General features: G+C 48.3%; 2 protein-coding genes across 4 annotated transcripts in view; one reads left to right on the top strand and one right to left on the bottom strand.

Annotated features, from left to right (window-relative positions):
- VEPH1 (ventricular zone expressed PH domain containing 1) overlaps nucleotides 1–14,239 on the bottom strand; it is a 51,313-nt gene extending 37,074 nt beyond the window's left edge. For all 3 annotated transcript variants that reach the window (XM_066556781.1, XM_066556782.1, XM_066556780.1), the window contains exons 1-3: nucleotides 14,102–14,239; nucleotides 13,038–13,253; nucleotides 10,592–10,766 (exon numbers count right to left, since the gene is read on the bottom strand). In XM_066556781.1, the coding sequence (XP_066412878.1) occupies nucleotides 10,592–10,766; nucleotides 13,038–13,253; nucleotides 14,102–14,239 (529 nt within the window). The remainder of the gene's footprint in view (nucleotides 1–10,591; nucleotides 10,767–13,037; nucleotides 13,254–14,101) is intronic.
- On the top strand, nucleotides 1,499–7,198 carry PTX3 (pentraxin 3). The gene is made up of 3 exons (XM_066556838.1): nucleotides 1,499–1,746; nucleotides 2,219–2,740; nucleotides 5,871–7,198. Exons 1-3 carry the CDS (start codon nucleotides 1,599–1,601, stop codon nucleotides 6,482–6,484), a joined length of 1,284 nt encoding a protein of 427 aa, XP_066412935.1. The 5' UTR covers nucleotides 1,499–1,598; the 3' UTR covers nucleotides 6,485–7,198.
- Nucleotides 14,240–14,585: the final 346 nt, after the last annotated feature.

Genomic DNA, 14,585 nt, shown 5'->3' with positions numbered 1-14,585 from the left:
CTTCCCTGCCACCCTGACCCCCAGTACTTTCCAGATTAGATTTCCTCACCCTTCCCAAGCAGACCACACGCTGGGAATGGCACCATTCCAGCACATAGTGTCCTACAGCTGGGGACACTCCACGGAGGGACCCCAGGGGCGTGGTGGGGTGGTGCCAGCCCTGCACCCATGCCTGGAAACGGCTGCCCTGAGCTCCAGCTCTGCCCATCCCAGCAGCACAGAGAGCTCAGGAAGAGCGAGGGCCCTGGAGCACATTGCAGTGTCCCATGGGCAGTTGGATTTTCACTCCAAAGGGAGTTTCCAAAGACAAAATTCAAGCACCAAGACTAGTTTTTCCCCCAGGATGACTCAGGTTTGGCACATACCTGCTGGAAAGTCATGGAAGCATTTAGGTTGGAAAGGACCTCCAGGATCAGAGTCCAAGCTGTGCCCCATCCCTATCTTGTCCCCAGGGAGGAATTCCTCCCCAGCACCCAAGGCACAGGTAGTGCAGGTTTGTATAAGCAAAACCAGAGACACGAATGGAAAAGGAGCACAGATTCCAAGTCAGATGTAATTACAGGAGGGTTTTTTGCTATTCTCTGGATGTTTCATAGCCAATACACAATTTGTATGAGATCATCCCTAATCTCACCTAAGCAAAGCATCTCTGACATGATTATTAGCCTGTTGAACCAATAGGATTACTTAAACCAACAGGATTATTTAAACCAGATTAATACCAATAAGACTTAGACTAAATTAATGTTTCATCCAAAAGCACCTTGTTTTCCTTTTCCAAAGGTAACAGGCACAACTCTGATTGTGCAGCTGCAGATTTACAGTTCCCAAAACAGGATACAGCACCAACTGATTATCCACGGAGTAATGGTGGTGTAAGTGCTAATTAGGGCTGGAAAAGCAGGACCCTAACAAGCTGTTAGAACTCAATAAGAGCTCTCCTTTATTACTTAAAGCAATAAATTGTTGGCATATAACAGAATTTATTATACAGCAGCACCTAACCCCCCCAAAACGCTGCACTATTTAGCTAAACCAGACACGTGTATCCAAACCAAACTCCAGGTATGTTTATTTTTCTACCAATCCCCTCCACAGCCCTGGCACACACCGACCACAAACTGAACTTGCAGGGAACATTTTTGCACAAACGACACAAAACAACCCAACCCAACCCGCGCAGCCCCAATCCGCCCTGGGGCGAGCCCGGCTCCCCCCTTGGCCACTCAGAGCATCCCCCAGGCCAACCTGGAGGGCTGGGATTGAGCAAACTGCCCGCCCCTTCCCTTCCCTTCCCTTCCTTCCCCAGCCGGCCAAAAGGCGCAGCCGGGAGCGCTCGCTCATTCATTGGGCTCGGGCGCTGCCAGCGCTCATTCGCGGCTCTGCTGCGGCTCCTGCAGCTCCCGCACAGCCCCGGCTCCGCTGCGGCTCCCGCACAGCCCCGCAGCCTCTGCACAGCCCCGGCTCCGCTGCGGCCCCCGCACAGCCCCGGCTCCGCTGCGGCTCCCGCACAGCCCCGGCTCCGCTGCGGCTCCCGCACAGCCCCGGCTCCGCTGCGGCTCCCGCAGTTCCTGCACAGCCCCGGGAGCGCCAGGAGAATGCTGCCCCGAGAGCTCCTGTCCCTGCTCACGCTGCTCTGTGCTTTCAGGGCTTCTGGCTCTGTGGTGGGTGAAGACGATGACTACGAGCTCATGTACGTGAACCTGGATAATGAAATCGAAGGTCCAGCTCCTGCGACTGAGGAAGGTGAGTAAATTTAAACTCAGTTTAAGTGCAGAAGTGCCTTCGGTGCTGCCTAGCTCTTGTAAGAGTTATTACTACAAACATAATTTACTTTTTCCAGAGGGAGAAGCTCGTGGCAGTGGGTTATTATGGGCAGTAAAGGTAAAGCCCTTGGATGGGGTGCCTTGGGCTGTGCTTTAGGCTCTTGATTTCCCAGTTTTCCTGCAAAAGGCTGATGCTGTCCCAGGGGTTTAGGATCTCTGTAATCACACCCCTGCACGGTTCTGTCCTGATACAGAGGGAAAGGCACTGGCCCCGGCACGGCAGGGGGCTGGAACCAGATTGTCTGTAAGGTCCCTTCCAGCCCAAACCAGTCTGAGCCCACGACTCTGTGACAATCTGGAGGACACAGCCTTGCACAGAGCCAGGTTTTACCCAACTCTGCCGTGTAAAACTCGGTACCAAGGAACAGCAACATCTGTACGTTCCCTTCCAGCTGCTTCGTGCGACTGCCAGCGGGAGCACAGCAAGTGGGACAAGCTGTTCATCATGCTGGAGAACTCGCAGATGAAGGAGAACATGATGCTGCAGGCTCTGGATGAGCTGCCCAGGCCGGAGCTGCAGACTCTGAAGGCAGAGCTGAGCCAGCTGGCCACCACCCTGGCGGGCACCGTCGCCACCGTCACCTCGCGCGTGGTGTCCCAGGTGGAGCAGGCGCTGCTGAGGAGCAGGGACCAGGCTGAGGAGGCCAGGAGGCTGCAGGAGTCGGAGCAAGGGAAGGTTCTGGAGCACGTCCTGCAGCTGAGCCACAACGTGTCGGCGAGGCTGGGCTGGCTGGAGAGCGCCTGGCGCCGCAGGACCGAGGAGCAGGCACAGCAAACAGCCCTGCAGCAGGACAAACAGCACGGCAGCACCGGGGACAGCCTCATCCTGAGCTCGCTCTGGAAGGAGCTGCAGCAGACCCGGGCTGAGCTCAGGGCGTCACAGCAATGGGCAGCTCAGCACCTGCTGCCAGCAGGTAAGGCCAGCCTGAGAGCTCGGGGGAGGCCACTCCAAATGAACAGGGATCCACAGACCCCCTCCAGGGCACCTCCTTCTGCAAGGGCTCCAAAGCAGCCCCAGGAGCTGCAGGGCAGCTTGGAACAGGCTGTGTGTGAAGGGGGGAACCCCAGAACTCATGGAAAGGGAGGCACTGAGCTTCTCAAACATAGGATCAAAGAAAAGTTTCATCAAAGTCCTCGTGCAGGGCACAGCCAGCCAGGATCCCACCTCCTCCCGCTCTCCCAGATCAAAGCCATTGTCAGAGAGCAGTAAATGTATTTTAGACATCCAGATTATGTTCTCTCACCTTTTGCCTTCCCAGCTGGTGACTCCTGTGCGTTTTCAGCAGTCATGGAGCTCTCCAGTTCTCCTGCATGTTCCCACTCCTTCCTCTTCCTCCATGAGCATCAGCTCCGGTGCCCAAGAGCTGGACATGCTGCTGCCAGCCAGCCAAGCAGCTTCCAGGGCAGGGAGGGCACATTCCCTGCATGCCAGTGGGAATATTCTGCCCCGAATATTCCCACTGGCACAGAGAAATCAGTGACCCGTGCTGCCGTTGTTGGGATTTTTCCTTTTCCAAAACATTTGCACTGGTGAGTAGGGTGGCCATAGAAAGGTGGACTCACACCTCAAATCCCAAACTCAGCTTTTCTGTGCAGGGCAAAGAGACACCCAGAAAAGCAGCAGCAGCTTGGGTGTGGCAGAGCAGCCCCTCATTTGTTGAAATGTGGGTGCAGAATCACCATGTGCAAGACAAACTGCGCTGAAATCACCCTGCCCACCAGTGAGCTGTCACTGCCGGGCTTCTAACTGCTGGTAAATGGCTCTGCTTTCGACAAATATGAGTTATTGCCACCTAAACCCCCCCAAAATCTACCCCTGCAGGGTGGATGCATAGGAGGGAGGGGGTGCAGCATCTTCAGAGGGAACTCTCACATCAGGGAGCAAAGAGGAGCAGTAATTGCCACAGCAAAGGCACCAAAAGCCACAGAATTGTTCACATCAAAGCCTTTCCAGCCTAACCTGAGCCCATCCCTTCACGCAGACTCAGCCTTAGAAGTAAATTGTTTTCACTGCTTTATCACAACACTTCAGAAGTCTTTGTGTGTTGGGAGGAGGTCTTTGGGCAGATTCCTCTTTCCCCCAAACACAAACCTTGCAGAGAGCATGATCTCATTCCTTATCTCCCTGTACCTCAGCCAGCCTCAGCAGCTACTCTGCACTAGGTGAGAGCAACAAACTCTATCTGCAGTGAGGATCATCAGTGGAAATTCACTTTATTTCCACTGGTTCCCACATGATTTTACATAAACAACCATACTTGTAAATTTAAAGGCTATGTTTTAAGTACTTCCAGAGTATCTCTCTGGATTTTTTTTTCCAAGGGAATTTTTAGCAACTGACTTTAATTTTTCACATCTTGACTTACTGCCAGCCATACTCTTGAGGGATTTTCTAATCACACTTTTTTGTTCTTCACTGAGGCTGGTTTTAATTTTGTTTAGGCTTTGATAATAGAGCCTGAAAGCCTTCTAATTAAAATCTTTTTCACAATAGTGGCTCCTAAGTAGCATTTTAAGGAGAATCCCCAGCAGTTGCTCACTGACCCTACTCCTCCTCAAAAGGGTCAATGGGAGATGTAAAATCTGCTCAAAGCTGGAGGGAAGCAGCCCATGAAATACCACAGCAGCTCAGTCCTGGAGGGCACAAAGAGTCCTTCATTCCCTGGAGCAGAAATTTCCACACACGTTTTAGACATTTCGGATCCTCCAGCTTCTTTAAACAGGAAATGAAGCAGCTTAATTGGAGAAGGGGCTGCTTGTTCCCTCCTGTCACTTTGGATATTAACTGAGGTGCAACCAGGGAGCAGCACAGAAACCACCAGAAATGTCTTGGCTTCACTGATCACCAGTTGCTTTCCCAAGTTGCATAAATTTCTCTTAGTGGTTTTAACTAATCTAATTTCTATTTTCAACACTTTGATTGATTGGACATGAGAGAAGAGCTGGTTAAAAAGTATCAGTTGTCTCATAATTTCCCCCATTTAACCAGTGCCTGTGAAAACTCCTGACCAAAAAATCCCAGAGGCAGGGCCAGGAAAGGAAGTCATGTAAATAAAGGAAGCAAGCCCATCTCAGCACGTTCCTGACAGCATTTCCTGCTTCTCAGCAGCTCCTGTGCCCTGATGCCCATTATCCATGGCACAGCCTCCAGCAGTTCCCTTCTCCAGGCACAGCCTCCCCCCCCTCTCCTGGGAATGCCAAACCTGCTGTTTGAGGGGATCCCTGACCCCTTCCCTCTGCACAACATTGGTATTTTCACTACCCCAGACTTAGAGGATAAAACAACATTCAGTGGCGCCAAGGGAGGGTTGGTTACTCAATTACCTGTCAGAATTACCCAATTCCTGGGGCTGACAGAGTCCCTCTCCCAGGGGTGGTGCTCCTTCACAGCTTCCCAAAGGAAGCAGCAGGGCAGACAGGCTGCATTAACCCTTTGGATGTCCCAGGACTGTACAGTGCCCCCTGTGCAGGCAGGGAAGAGCCCAGAGATTCCTGCAGCTGGATTATCCCCTGCCATAGTGTCCAGCAATTCCTCCACCAGCTCTGACAGCTCCTTCCAGTTCTCCTGGGGTAGGTTCCTGCATCCCACTGGATGAGCTGAGCTCTCAGCTCCCTTTGGGAAGCCTGGAAGTGAGCACTGGATCATTGGGACAGTCTGCCCAGAGGAGTGATGGAGTCCCCATCCGTGGAAGAGCTCAAAAATGGGTGGGTGTGGCACTTGAGGGCCTGCTTGAGTGGTGAACACAGTGGTGCCAGGCTGGCATTCACAGAATGATGGAATGATTTGGGATGAAGGGATCTTTAAAGATGATCTTCTTCCAATCCCAGCTGCCATGGGCAGGGACACCTTTCCCTGTCCCAGGCTGCTCCAAGGCTCAATGTCCAGCCTGGCCTTGGGCACTGCCAGGGATGGGGCAGCCACAACTCAGTGATCACAGAGGTCTTTCCCAACCTTAATGATGCCATGCAGTGTCAAAGGTCCCAGCTGTGCACATACAAATAACCCAGTTCCTGTTTACCTGACAATCTCCTAAACCCTTCCAGGCTGTGAAACCGCCATTCTGTTCCCCATGCGCTCGAGGAAGATCTTTGGGAGCGTGCACCCGACCTCTGGAATGACCCTGAGCTCCTTCACTGCCTGCATCTGGCTCAAGGTGACCGAGGCCTTGGACAAAACCATCGTCTTCTCCTACGGAACCAGGTTCAACCCCTACGAGATCCAGCTGTACCTGAGCCGGGCCTCGGCCGTGCTGGCCGTGGGCAGTGCCCAGCACAAGCTGGCTGCCACCAACGTGGTGGTTCCTGGCAAGTGGCTCCACCTGTGCGGCTCCTGGAGCTCGGAGAACGGATCTGCCTCCCTGTGGGCACAGGGGGAGCTGGCAGCCAGTGCCTGGCACGTGGCCGGGGCCCACACCATCCCCGACGGGGGCATCCTGCAGCTGGGCCAGGAGAAGAACGGCTGCTGCGTGGGAGGGGGCTTCGACGAAGCTCTGGCCTTCTCGGGGAAGCTGACTGGCTTTAACCTGTGGGACCGAGTGCTCAGCCCCGCCGAGGTGACAGCCCAGAGCACGGGGGACACCTGTGGCACCCGGGGCAACGTGGTGGGCTGGGGGGTCACCGAGGTGCTGCCCTATGGAGGGGCCCAGTACGTGTCCTAAAGCTGGGGGCTGCACAGGGATGGATTGCACGGAGCTGAAAATCAACATTGCAGCAGCCAGAGCTGCAGCAGCCCCTGCCTCTGGAATTCCCAAGCAACAGCAGCCCTGCAAGGTCACAGGAGGAGGCACTGTGGAGATGGGATAGATCTCTGCCTGGTGTCCTGGAGAAACCCTGAAAACACAGCCACACACCAAGGGGTGGCACTGGGAAAGCTGTTCCTGGGGCCAGGCAGCTCTGTCTCTCCAGTGCAGGGTTTCTGATGTATAAAGTGAGGGTCACCATGGACATTCAGGAGCCAAATGGAGCTCCCAACATCCCTGCAGAGGAAAATCTGACCTGGCTCTGCAAAACACAGCAGCTGTGGCTGCCCCTGGATCCCTGGCAGTGTCCCAGGCCAGGTTGGACACTGGGGCTTGGAGCACCTGGGACAGTGGAAAGTGTCCCTACCCATGGCAGGGGGTGGCACTGGATGAGCTTTAAGGTCCATTCCAACCCAAACCATTCCATGCTCCCTCTAGTCCTTGGGTTCTATACTGTTAACGTGAATTTTACAGAGGAACCACCCAAATCAAGAAATGTGTTGTCTATTAATCCTTGTTAGTAATGTGTAGGCTCTAAGAAAGCTAGTTCCTTGTTTAAAGCATTATTTATGCCATGGATTGATATAAAAATAATATTCCCCATCATAATCTGACCTGACATTGGGAGGAAATTCAGCTGTATTATATTGTACATTGACTTTGTGATAATTTTATTGAAATTATTTTTGTAAAGTTGTTTTGTAAATAAAGATATTTGACTAGACTAAAACTCTCTATTCTTCTCATAAACCAAAATTCTGAACCAAGTCCCAAGTGAGGCTTTTTCCACATTTTGAACCATGCAGTTTTAGCTGCTGATAGAGAAAACACCAATAGCAACATCTCACAGGAGCAGGGACCTCGTGCACAATCCTGGCGCTCTAGGGCCAGGTTTTAAGGTACATTTGGACTTGTTTGCTGTCCTCAGAGGGTTTGTACCAGATGGAATTGCTGCTAAGTGCCAGTGATTCTCTTCTCTCTCACACAAACTTATCCCAAATCCCCTAAAAGCCTCGGGCTGGATACAGAGCACAGCGGCAGCTGCAGAGAGCCAAGGAACTGCTGATGATTTTTGTGTAGAAAACAGAGCTCAAGCAGAGAATGATGAATACCCTACTCACTAGGTATGTAACCATTTACAACAAGAACCATTACTTGCTACCTGTTGAAGCCTCTGAAGAAGTTATCATGAGGAATGTCTTATTCAAACAATTCCTATTTCCCCTGGAAGCAGCCCATCCTTCTTCTCTAGTCCCATGTTTTCCTGTCCCTTTCATTCTCCACAGATGTCCTGATAACACACTTTGACAAATTTCTTGACATGTTGCTGCTACACTTCCTCCTGGCCATGACAGATCCTTGCTGCCCAGACACAAAAGTAGTAAAAGAAGGTAAATTCCACTTTCCTGTGCCATTCAAGAGGGTTGTGCTTCATACCTAAAGTTATACGACCTGCTCCAAAGTTTTGGCAGCACTGCTTATTTAAGGGAAAAGAATTGCTCTGATTGCTGGGATTTCTCCTGTTACCCTGCAATAAAAATGTATCTACGTTATAAATGTTTGGCAGTAAACTTGACAAAAATCTCTCACTAAGTAATATGTGCAAATAACCTTAGCTAGAGAACAATGAAATACTACCTCTGTTCATCTCTGGCAGCCAAAACCCAGATCTTCAGAGTTACAAAAACACTCAGGGTCCCACCATTGTGCAATGGCAAAACCACTCTCAAATCCTCCCTCTGTTCAGTGCCCTCCATTAAGTGAAAACAAATGTCCCTGAAATGCAGCAGGAAAAGGAAAATCCTCAAAAAGATCTCCAGAAATCCTTGCTGGCTGCTCCTCTTACTGCAGCTCATACCTGAAATGCTTTATCTTGGAAGCCTTCTCCTGTCTCAGCTCAGGTTTGGCAGAGGACCAGAGGCTAAGCCAGGCCTTCCATCCTCACTGACTCAGCTGGAAAACTTCCCTTTTCCAGAGTGCTCTGCTCTTCCTTCACAGAATCACAGAATTTCTAGGCTGGAAGAGACCTTCAAGATCATCGAGTCCAACCCATGTTCTAACACCTCAACTAGATCATGGCACCAAGTGCCACATCCAGTCTTTTTTTAAACACATCGAGGGATGGTGACTCCACTACCTCCCTGGGTAGATGATTCCAGTATTTGACCACTCTTTCTGTGAAAAACTTCCTCCTTAATTCTAGCCTGTATCTCCCTTGGCGCAGCTTGAGACTGTGTCCTCTTGTTCTGTCTGTTGTTGCCCCAGCAGCAGCAAAGCTCTCCCCCAGCCCAGCAGCCCAGCCCACCTCCTCCAGCACAATTCTCTCCTTCCTTCCTCGCTCAACTGCGCTTTCCTTTGGAGCAGTTTGGAGGAAAGAGCATTTTGGGCTCCAGTTATGAAAAAACCTCTGCAATCCTGCCCTGCCAACACAGATGGGGCAGCGAGGCTGAGCCACAGCCCAGCACCACAGGACGCCTGAGCTGCCCTGGAAGGTGGAGCAGCCACGGGGCGCTCGGATTACAGGGCAGAGCTGCTGCTGTCCCCCGGGAATAAACGGGAATGAATCCGTGTGAGCCCGGTGCTGACGGGCGGTGTCAGCGCAGAGCTCAGAGCCCACGCTCGCTAGGGCAGAGCAGTCAAACCCTTCCCAAAGAGCTCTTTTTTGGCTAATGAGATAAGAACCTGCTCGTGCAGCCAAAGAGTTGCCCCAAGTAACGAAAAACTCCAGTTCCTCTCCAGCATTTGCAGGCAAGGGGCCAAAGTTTGCTCAGCCTGGTGCCACGAGGCTGGGCCCCGTCTGTGCAGCCCCACAACACGGCTTTGTCTCTAAAAGCTGCCTTGGAAATCCATCCTCGGCAGCCAAGCCTCCCGCCCCCTTCACAAACACTCAGGGCAGCTCCGAGTTCCCAGCCTGCTGCAAACCCAGCCTCACACACCAATTATGCGCAGGGTAATTAAGTCATTACGCCAAACAAATCATTTTGCCTGTTCCGAGCGGCCCCTTCCAGGCTGGAATTCCCAAACCTGATATCCACAGCAACATCTGCTGGTGGAAGAACAGAAATACACAACTCGGCCGTGCTGAAACCTTCCGTTGTGGCTGTGCATCACTTTTCCCAAAACCATGGATATATTCACTATTTCTTTCTCTTACTACCCCAAAAAGTACAGATGGCAACACCTAACGTTAGCACATCAGTAAGTCTTAAAAGAATAAATTTATAAATTATTTTGTAAATTAATAAATACAGGATACACACGTTTATTTTGAGGGCTTAACACCTTTATAACAATGTTCTTTTAAGAATTAGTTATTGCTACTTACTGCTATCACCCCTACTGGAAGGGGAACACTGATTTTACCGCTGCAGTAGCACTGTGTTGCAACAAACACTGTGAACTTTATTACTCCAATTCAACTGGAGTTCCTTTTATAGAGGAATGAATATTTTTGGCTTTTTAAACCACAAAAAATAAAACGTAAAGAGATTAGCAACATTGTTCTATATAAAGCTAATAACATGGGCAAAATGAAAGAACCACTACAAAGCTTTTATATCTTCCATCTGACTATTCCACCACAGAATGGGATTAATTTCATCCCCATTTCTCTTTTGGAGCCTTGCCAGTGACACTAAGAGGAAGGATAAGAGCTCCATGGCTGGTGCCTCATATCAGGGCTGATAATTTGGAGTCCATTAGCAGGGAATATTAACGAGTACAGATGTATTTCCTGCCCTGCGGGTCAGCCAATCCATACCAAAACCTCCAGAGGTGCAGTAAATTCACATATTCCTCGAGAAAGTCTGTTGTTAGTGTGATTAATACATTTGATGACATTTATGGATATTTCCATAGGTCTGCTTTATACAGCTCATATGATTTGGTGAATGGTTGGATTGATCCTGGAGTCCTTCCCACCCTTAAAGATTGATTGATTCTATAAAATCATGGCTCTGTACCTGCCTAGCACAGCCTGATGTGGTCACACACCTGGATTAAACCCCAGCTCAGGGCTGGGCCTACCTTGCAGGACACTCCTGACGATGGTTTCGGTGTGCTCAGCCAGCAGCTCAGCCTTGGCAATGGCAGCCAAGGACAGGTAGCTGGACATGTTCCTGCACAGCTCCTTGTTGCCCCTCTGCAGGAACTTCACTGCCACTGGCACAGCCAAGGCCATCACTGGAGGCCGGTTGTAATTCTGCAAAAACAGGGAAAAAAAAGATTTATATAATAGTCTTGTATGGGCAGAGTAGGGAAACCAAAGTCAAAGCAACAGGGGGAAAAGAGAAAAAAACTTGTCAAGAAAGGTCATGTTTTGGTACCACCACTGTAGTCAGGAGTCAAAGAAAGAGCAAATACAGAAATTTAAAACCACTGTAGCAGGAAAAGTTAAGAATAGTCCTATTTTTGTCTTCTGCTAGAGGAAGCAGAAGGGCTTTAACAAAATATGTGGTGCATAAACAAAAATCAATATAAATAAAATATAGAAGATATGAAGTGCACTAACTACATGTTACCATTTCTAATGAGACATCTTGTGTTTGGTGCTCCCTGGGAAGACAGAGGCTGTATCCATCATCCCAAAGTACAGGAAACACCTTGGAGCAGCCACTCACTCCCTGGAACTGCACTGGACACTTGCTCACAGTGTAACAGCTCTAGTATTGATCATTAATTATTCTGTAATCATTAAGATTTCATTTTTTAATTTAAACTCACAGAATCCCAGGAGGGTTTGGGTGGGAAAGGTCCTTAAAGCTCACCCAGTTCCAGCCCTGCCATGGCAGGGACACCTCCCACTGTCCCAGGTTGTTCCAGCCTGGCCTTGGGCACTGCCAGGGATCCAGGGGCAGCCACAGCTGCTCTGGGCACCTCCACCAATTCCTCTGAACACTGAGATCTTTCAGGAGTGCAAACCTCTCTTCATAAAATGGCTCCAAGTTTCTGAAATCTCAGGGTCCCTGAGCGTACAGTGAGGTTTGGAATCAAGGTCAGAAAAGGTTTTCTGCTACTACTTATACAGCAAATTGTGTGTACAAAGCACACACATCCATTGTCTGCTGAATTCCCACAGCAGCAGGACACATTTGTGTGTCACTGAGCACCCACATTCCTCTGGAGCCTCCTTAACCAGTGCTGTGCTCTCCTCTCCACTCAGATCTTTGAAACTGGAGCACACCCCTTTTGCTGAAAATAATCCTGCAGTGTGATTGTGTCTAATTAGCAGCTGAAATCCCAGGCAAACCTGGAACCCAGATGTTTCAGACAGCAACAGAACAGTGCTAAGGAAGGCAGAGCAGATTTTCTGGACTTTCATTCTGGAGCAGCCCTGACTAGAATAAATTTAGACTGAGAAACCCCAAATCTGTTATTCCACAGAGCCTGAGTGACTCTGAGGATTTTCCCTTGGAGCAGAGACTTGCCAAGCAGTGGACACTCCCTCCCAGAGACCCCTGAGGAAGAAGGGGCTGCAGCCACCCCTTGGTGTCAAGACAGATCATTCTGGCAGCTGCCATATGACCAAAAGCTGCATCTTTAATGAGAAAAGCCCTTCAAATAAATGGAGCTTTCTGCAGCAGCATGTTTAAATCAACATAATGCCTTGTTATGTTTGGCTGAGACACCATGGAGCAGGAGCCAAATGCTGCTCCAAGTTATTGCTCTGCTACTCCACACAAAGAATGGGAAGATAAGGCTTGGCTCTCTGACTAGGATTTAAAAGATCTAAGACAATTCCAAAGAACAATTCTTTTTTTTTTTTTTCCCATCCCTTACAATAAAGATAAAATCCTTAGTTAAGAAAAGGTTTGGATTCAGAGGGAAGGAGAAAGGTTTCATTTGTTCCATGATAAACATCGGGGCAGGAAGGCACACTCAGAAGATGGAGAGGTGACAATGAAGAGCAGATTTCAATAAAGTGATACAGTGATGTTTGCAAACCTTGGGGACCTCCCTGCTGCTGATATCAACAGAGCCCTGCCTGAGATCCAACCCAGCTGGCAGATATTCATTATTGTTCCAACTGTCCCCCACATCTGCTGGAAAACCTCAGTTTATACCTCTTTGTTTTAATGCAAAGGAACTTGCCAATAAAAGCTTTGGTTTAGGAAGCAGCAAATGTACTTTTAGAACTCAGCTGTGGCTGCCCCTGGATCCCTGGCAGTGCCCAAGGCCAGGCTGGACAGGGCTGGCAGGAGCAGCCTGGGACAGTGGGAGGTGTCCCTGCCACGGCAGGGGTGGCACTGGATGGACTTTGAGATCCTTCCATTCAAAACCATTCCATGGTTCTATGAGTTACCTCAATGACCTCAAGAGAGGAGGAATCAGAGCAGTGCGATTCCCCAAGCTCTGAGTTTTAAACATCACCACCCACAAGCACCCAAAAAGAGAGTTACAAAGCATTTTAAAAAATAAAACCAAAACAATTGGCAATGAGAACACAGCACCGCTGCTCTCAGCCCAGCTCTACCTGCAGGATACAGCTCATGATGTCAGATGCAATTTTGGCATGTGGGGCATCCTCATCCTTGCCAGAGGGCGTCAGGTTGTGCTCCAGGCAGGACTCCCAGAGAGCCACCAGGGCCCTGCCGTGCCTGTCGATGGAGGCAGTCTCCCTGATGGCCGTGGTGATGCGGGTGATGCAGATCTCCACCACAGCCTGGTCGTTGTCGTTGGTCTGGTAGTCCTGGGGCAAGCAAAACACACCTGCAGTGAACTGCTCTGCCAGCACCCCACCAAATTCGGGTTTTGTAGCAGTCCAGGGTCCATTTTTCCATGTCTGCCTTTACAACAAATGTTCAGCGTGACAGAACTCTGGAATTTGTCATCCCACAGGTCTTAATTCTCATTACTGGGAAGGTATGGACCCCTGTAACCTTATATAATCTTTAATATGTTTTAAATAACTATTTAATAAAAATCATTATGTTTCAAGTTTATTATATCATTATATAGAATATATATAATAATATAATACAATAAACTATGTTATATATAGTATAAACATATATAGTTTAAATATATATTATATTTAATATAATATATTATATTTAATATAATATTATATTTACATATTATATTTAATATTATATATCAATATAATGTATATTTCATATATTATATTTAATGTTATATATATAAAATATATATAATATTATTATATTTCAAGTTCATCCTTCAAGATGAACTTGAAATATCTTTGAATCTGGTGGGAACTGGATTTTGTCATCACATTTTAAAATATTTTAAAATATTTAAGATATATATATTTATATAAATAGATATATATAAAGAGAATATATATAAATATAACTATAATATAATAGATATATAAAATATAGAATTTATAAAATATTTGTATATACATAAAAATATAAATAAAATATAAATATTTCTAAAAATTTATAAATATATTTTAACTATTTTCTCTTCAAGTCTTATCAGAAATTTAAATTGTTTATATACCCCCCCCCCACACTTATTTAGACAATAGAATCTAATAAAAAAATTTATTCAGTACAACGTTTCACTCACTGCAGCTGAACTAATGATTCTGATCTGTTCAAGAGCTTCAGAGAGGCTTCCTTCGATCTCAGCATCCTCCAGGGAGAAGAGGTCCCCTGCCCGGGACAGGTCCTTCTGTGCCAACACCAGCCTGAAGAGGTGATGCATGGCCCTGCTCAGCCGCCCTCTGCGGGAACCATGGGCACTCAGCTGGGCACAAAACGGGAACAGTCCCAGCCAGGAGCAGTCGGGTTCATATGAAGGACAAATCTGGGCTGTATTTCAAGGCTTCCTTGGCCCCAGTCTTAAAGAAAACAATAAAAAAAAAAAAAAAGAAGAAAAACTAGCAAATGCATTGATTGACATATTCCAGTTTAGCAAAGATTTTTAAGTGTGTATGAAAGCTCCAGAAAGGACCCCTGAGCCAGGGACATCCTCAAGCACATTCATGAACTGTGTGAATTTTTACCTTCAAACACTAAGTAGCTTAAAGTTAGATTAAAATATACATAAT

This window comes from Molothrus aeneus, chromosome 10 (genome assembly GCF_037042795.1).
Source record: "Molothrus aeneus isolate 106 chromosome 10, BPBGC_Maene_1.0, whole genome shotgun sequence".
NCBI lineage: Eukaryota > Metazoa > Chordata > Aves > Passeriformes > Icteridae > Molothrus > Molothrus aeneus.
This window is presented reverse-complemented; position numbering and strand designations above follow the sequence as displayed.

Bases quoted from the DNA above. Each gene is read 5' to 3' on its own strand.
- PTX3 (XM_066556838.1), top strand. From the start codon at position 1,599: ATGCTGCCCCGAGAGCTCCTGTCCCTGCTCACGCTGCTCTGTGCTTTC. The intron at 1,747-2,218 runs GTGAGTAAATTT...GTTCCCTTCCAG, and splicing joins AGCTCCTGCGACTGAGGAAG to CTGCTTCGTGCGACTGCCAG. The intron at 2,741-5,870 runs GTAAGGCCAGCC...AAACCCTTCCAG, and splicing joins TCAGCACCTGCTGCCAGCAG to GCTGTGAAACCGCCATTCTG.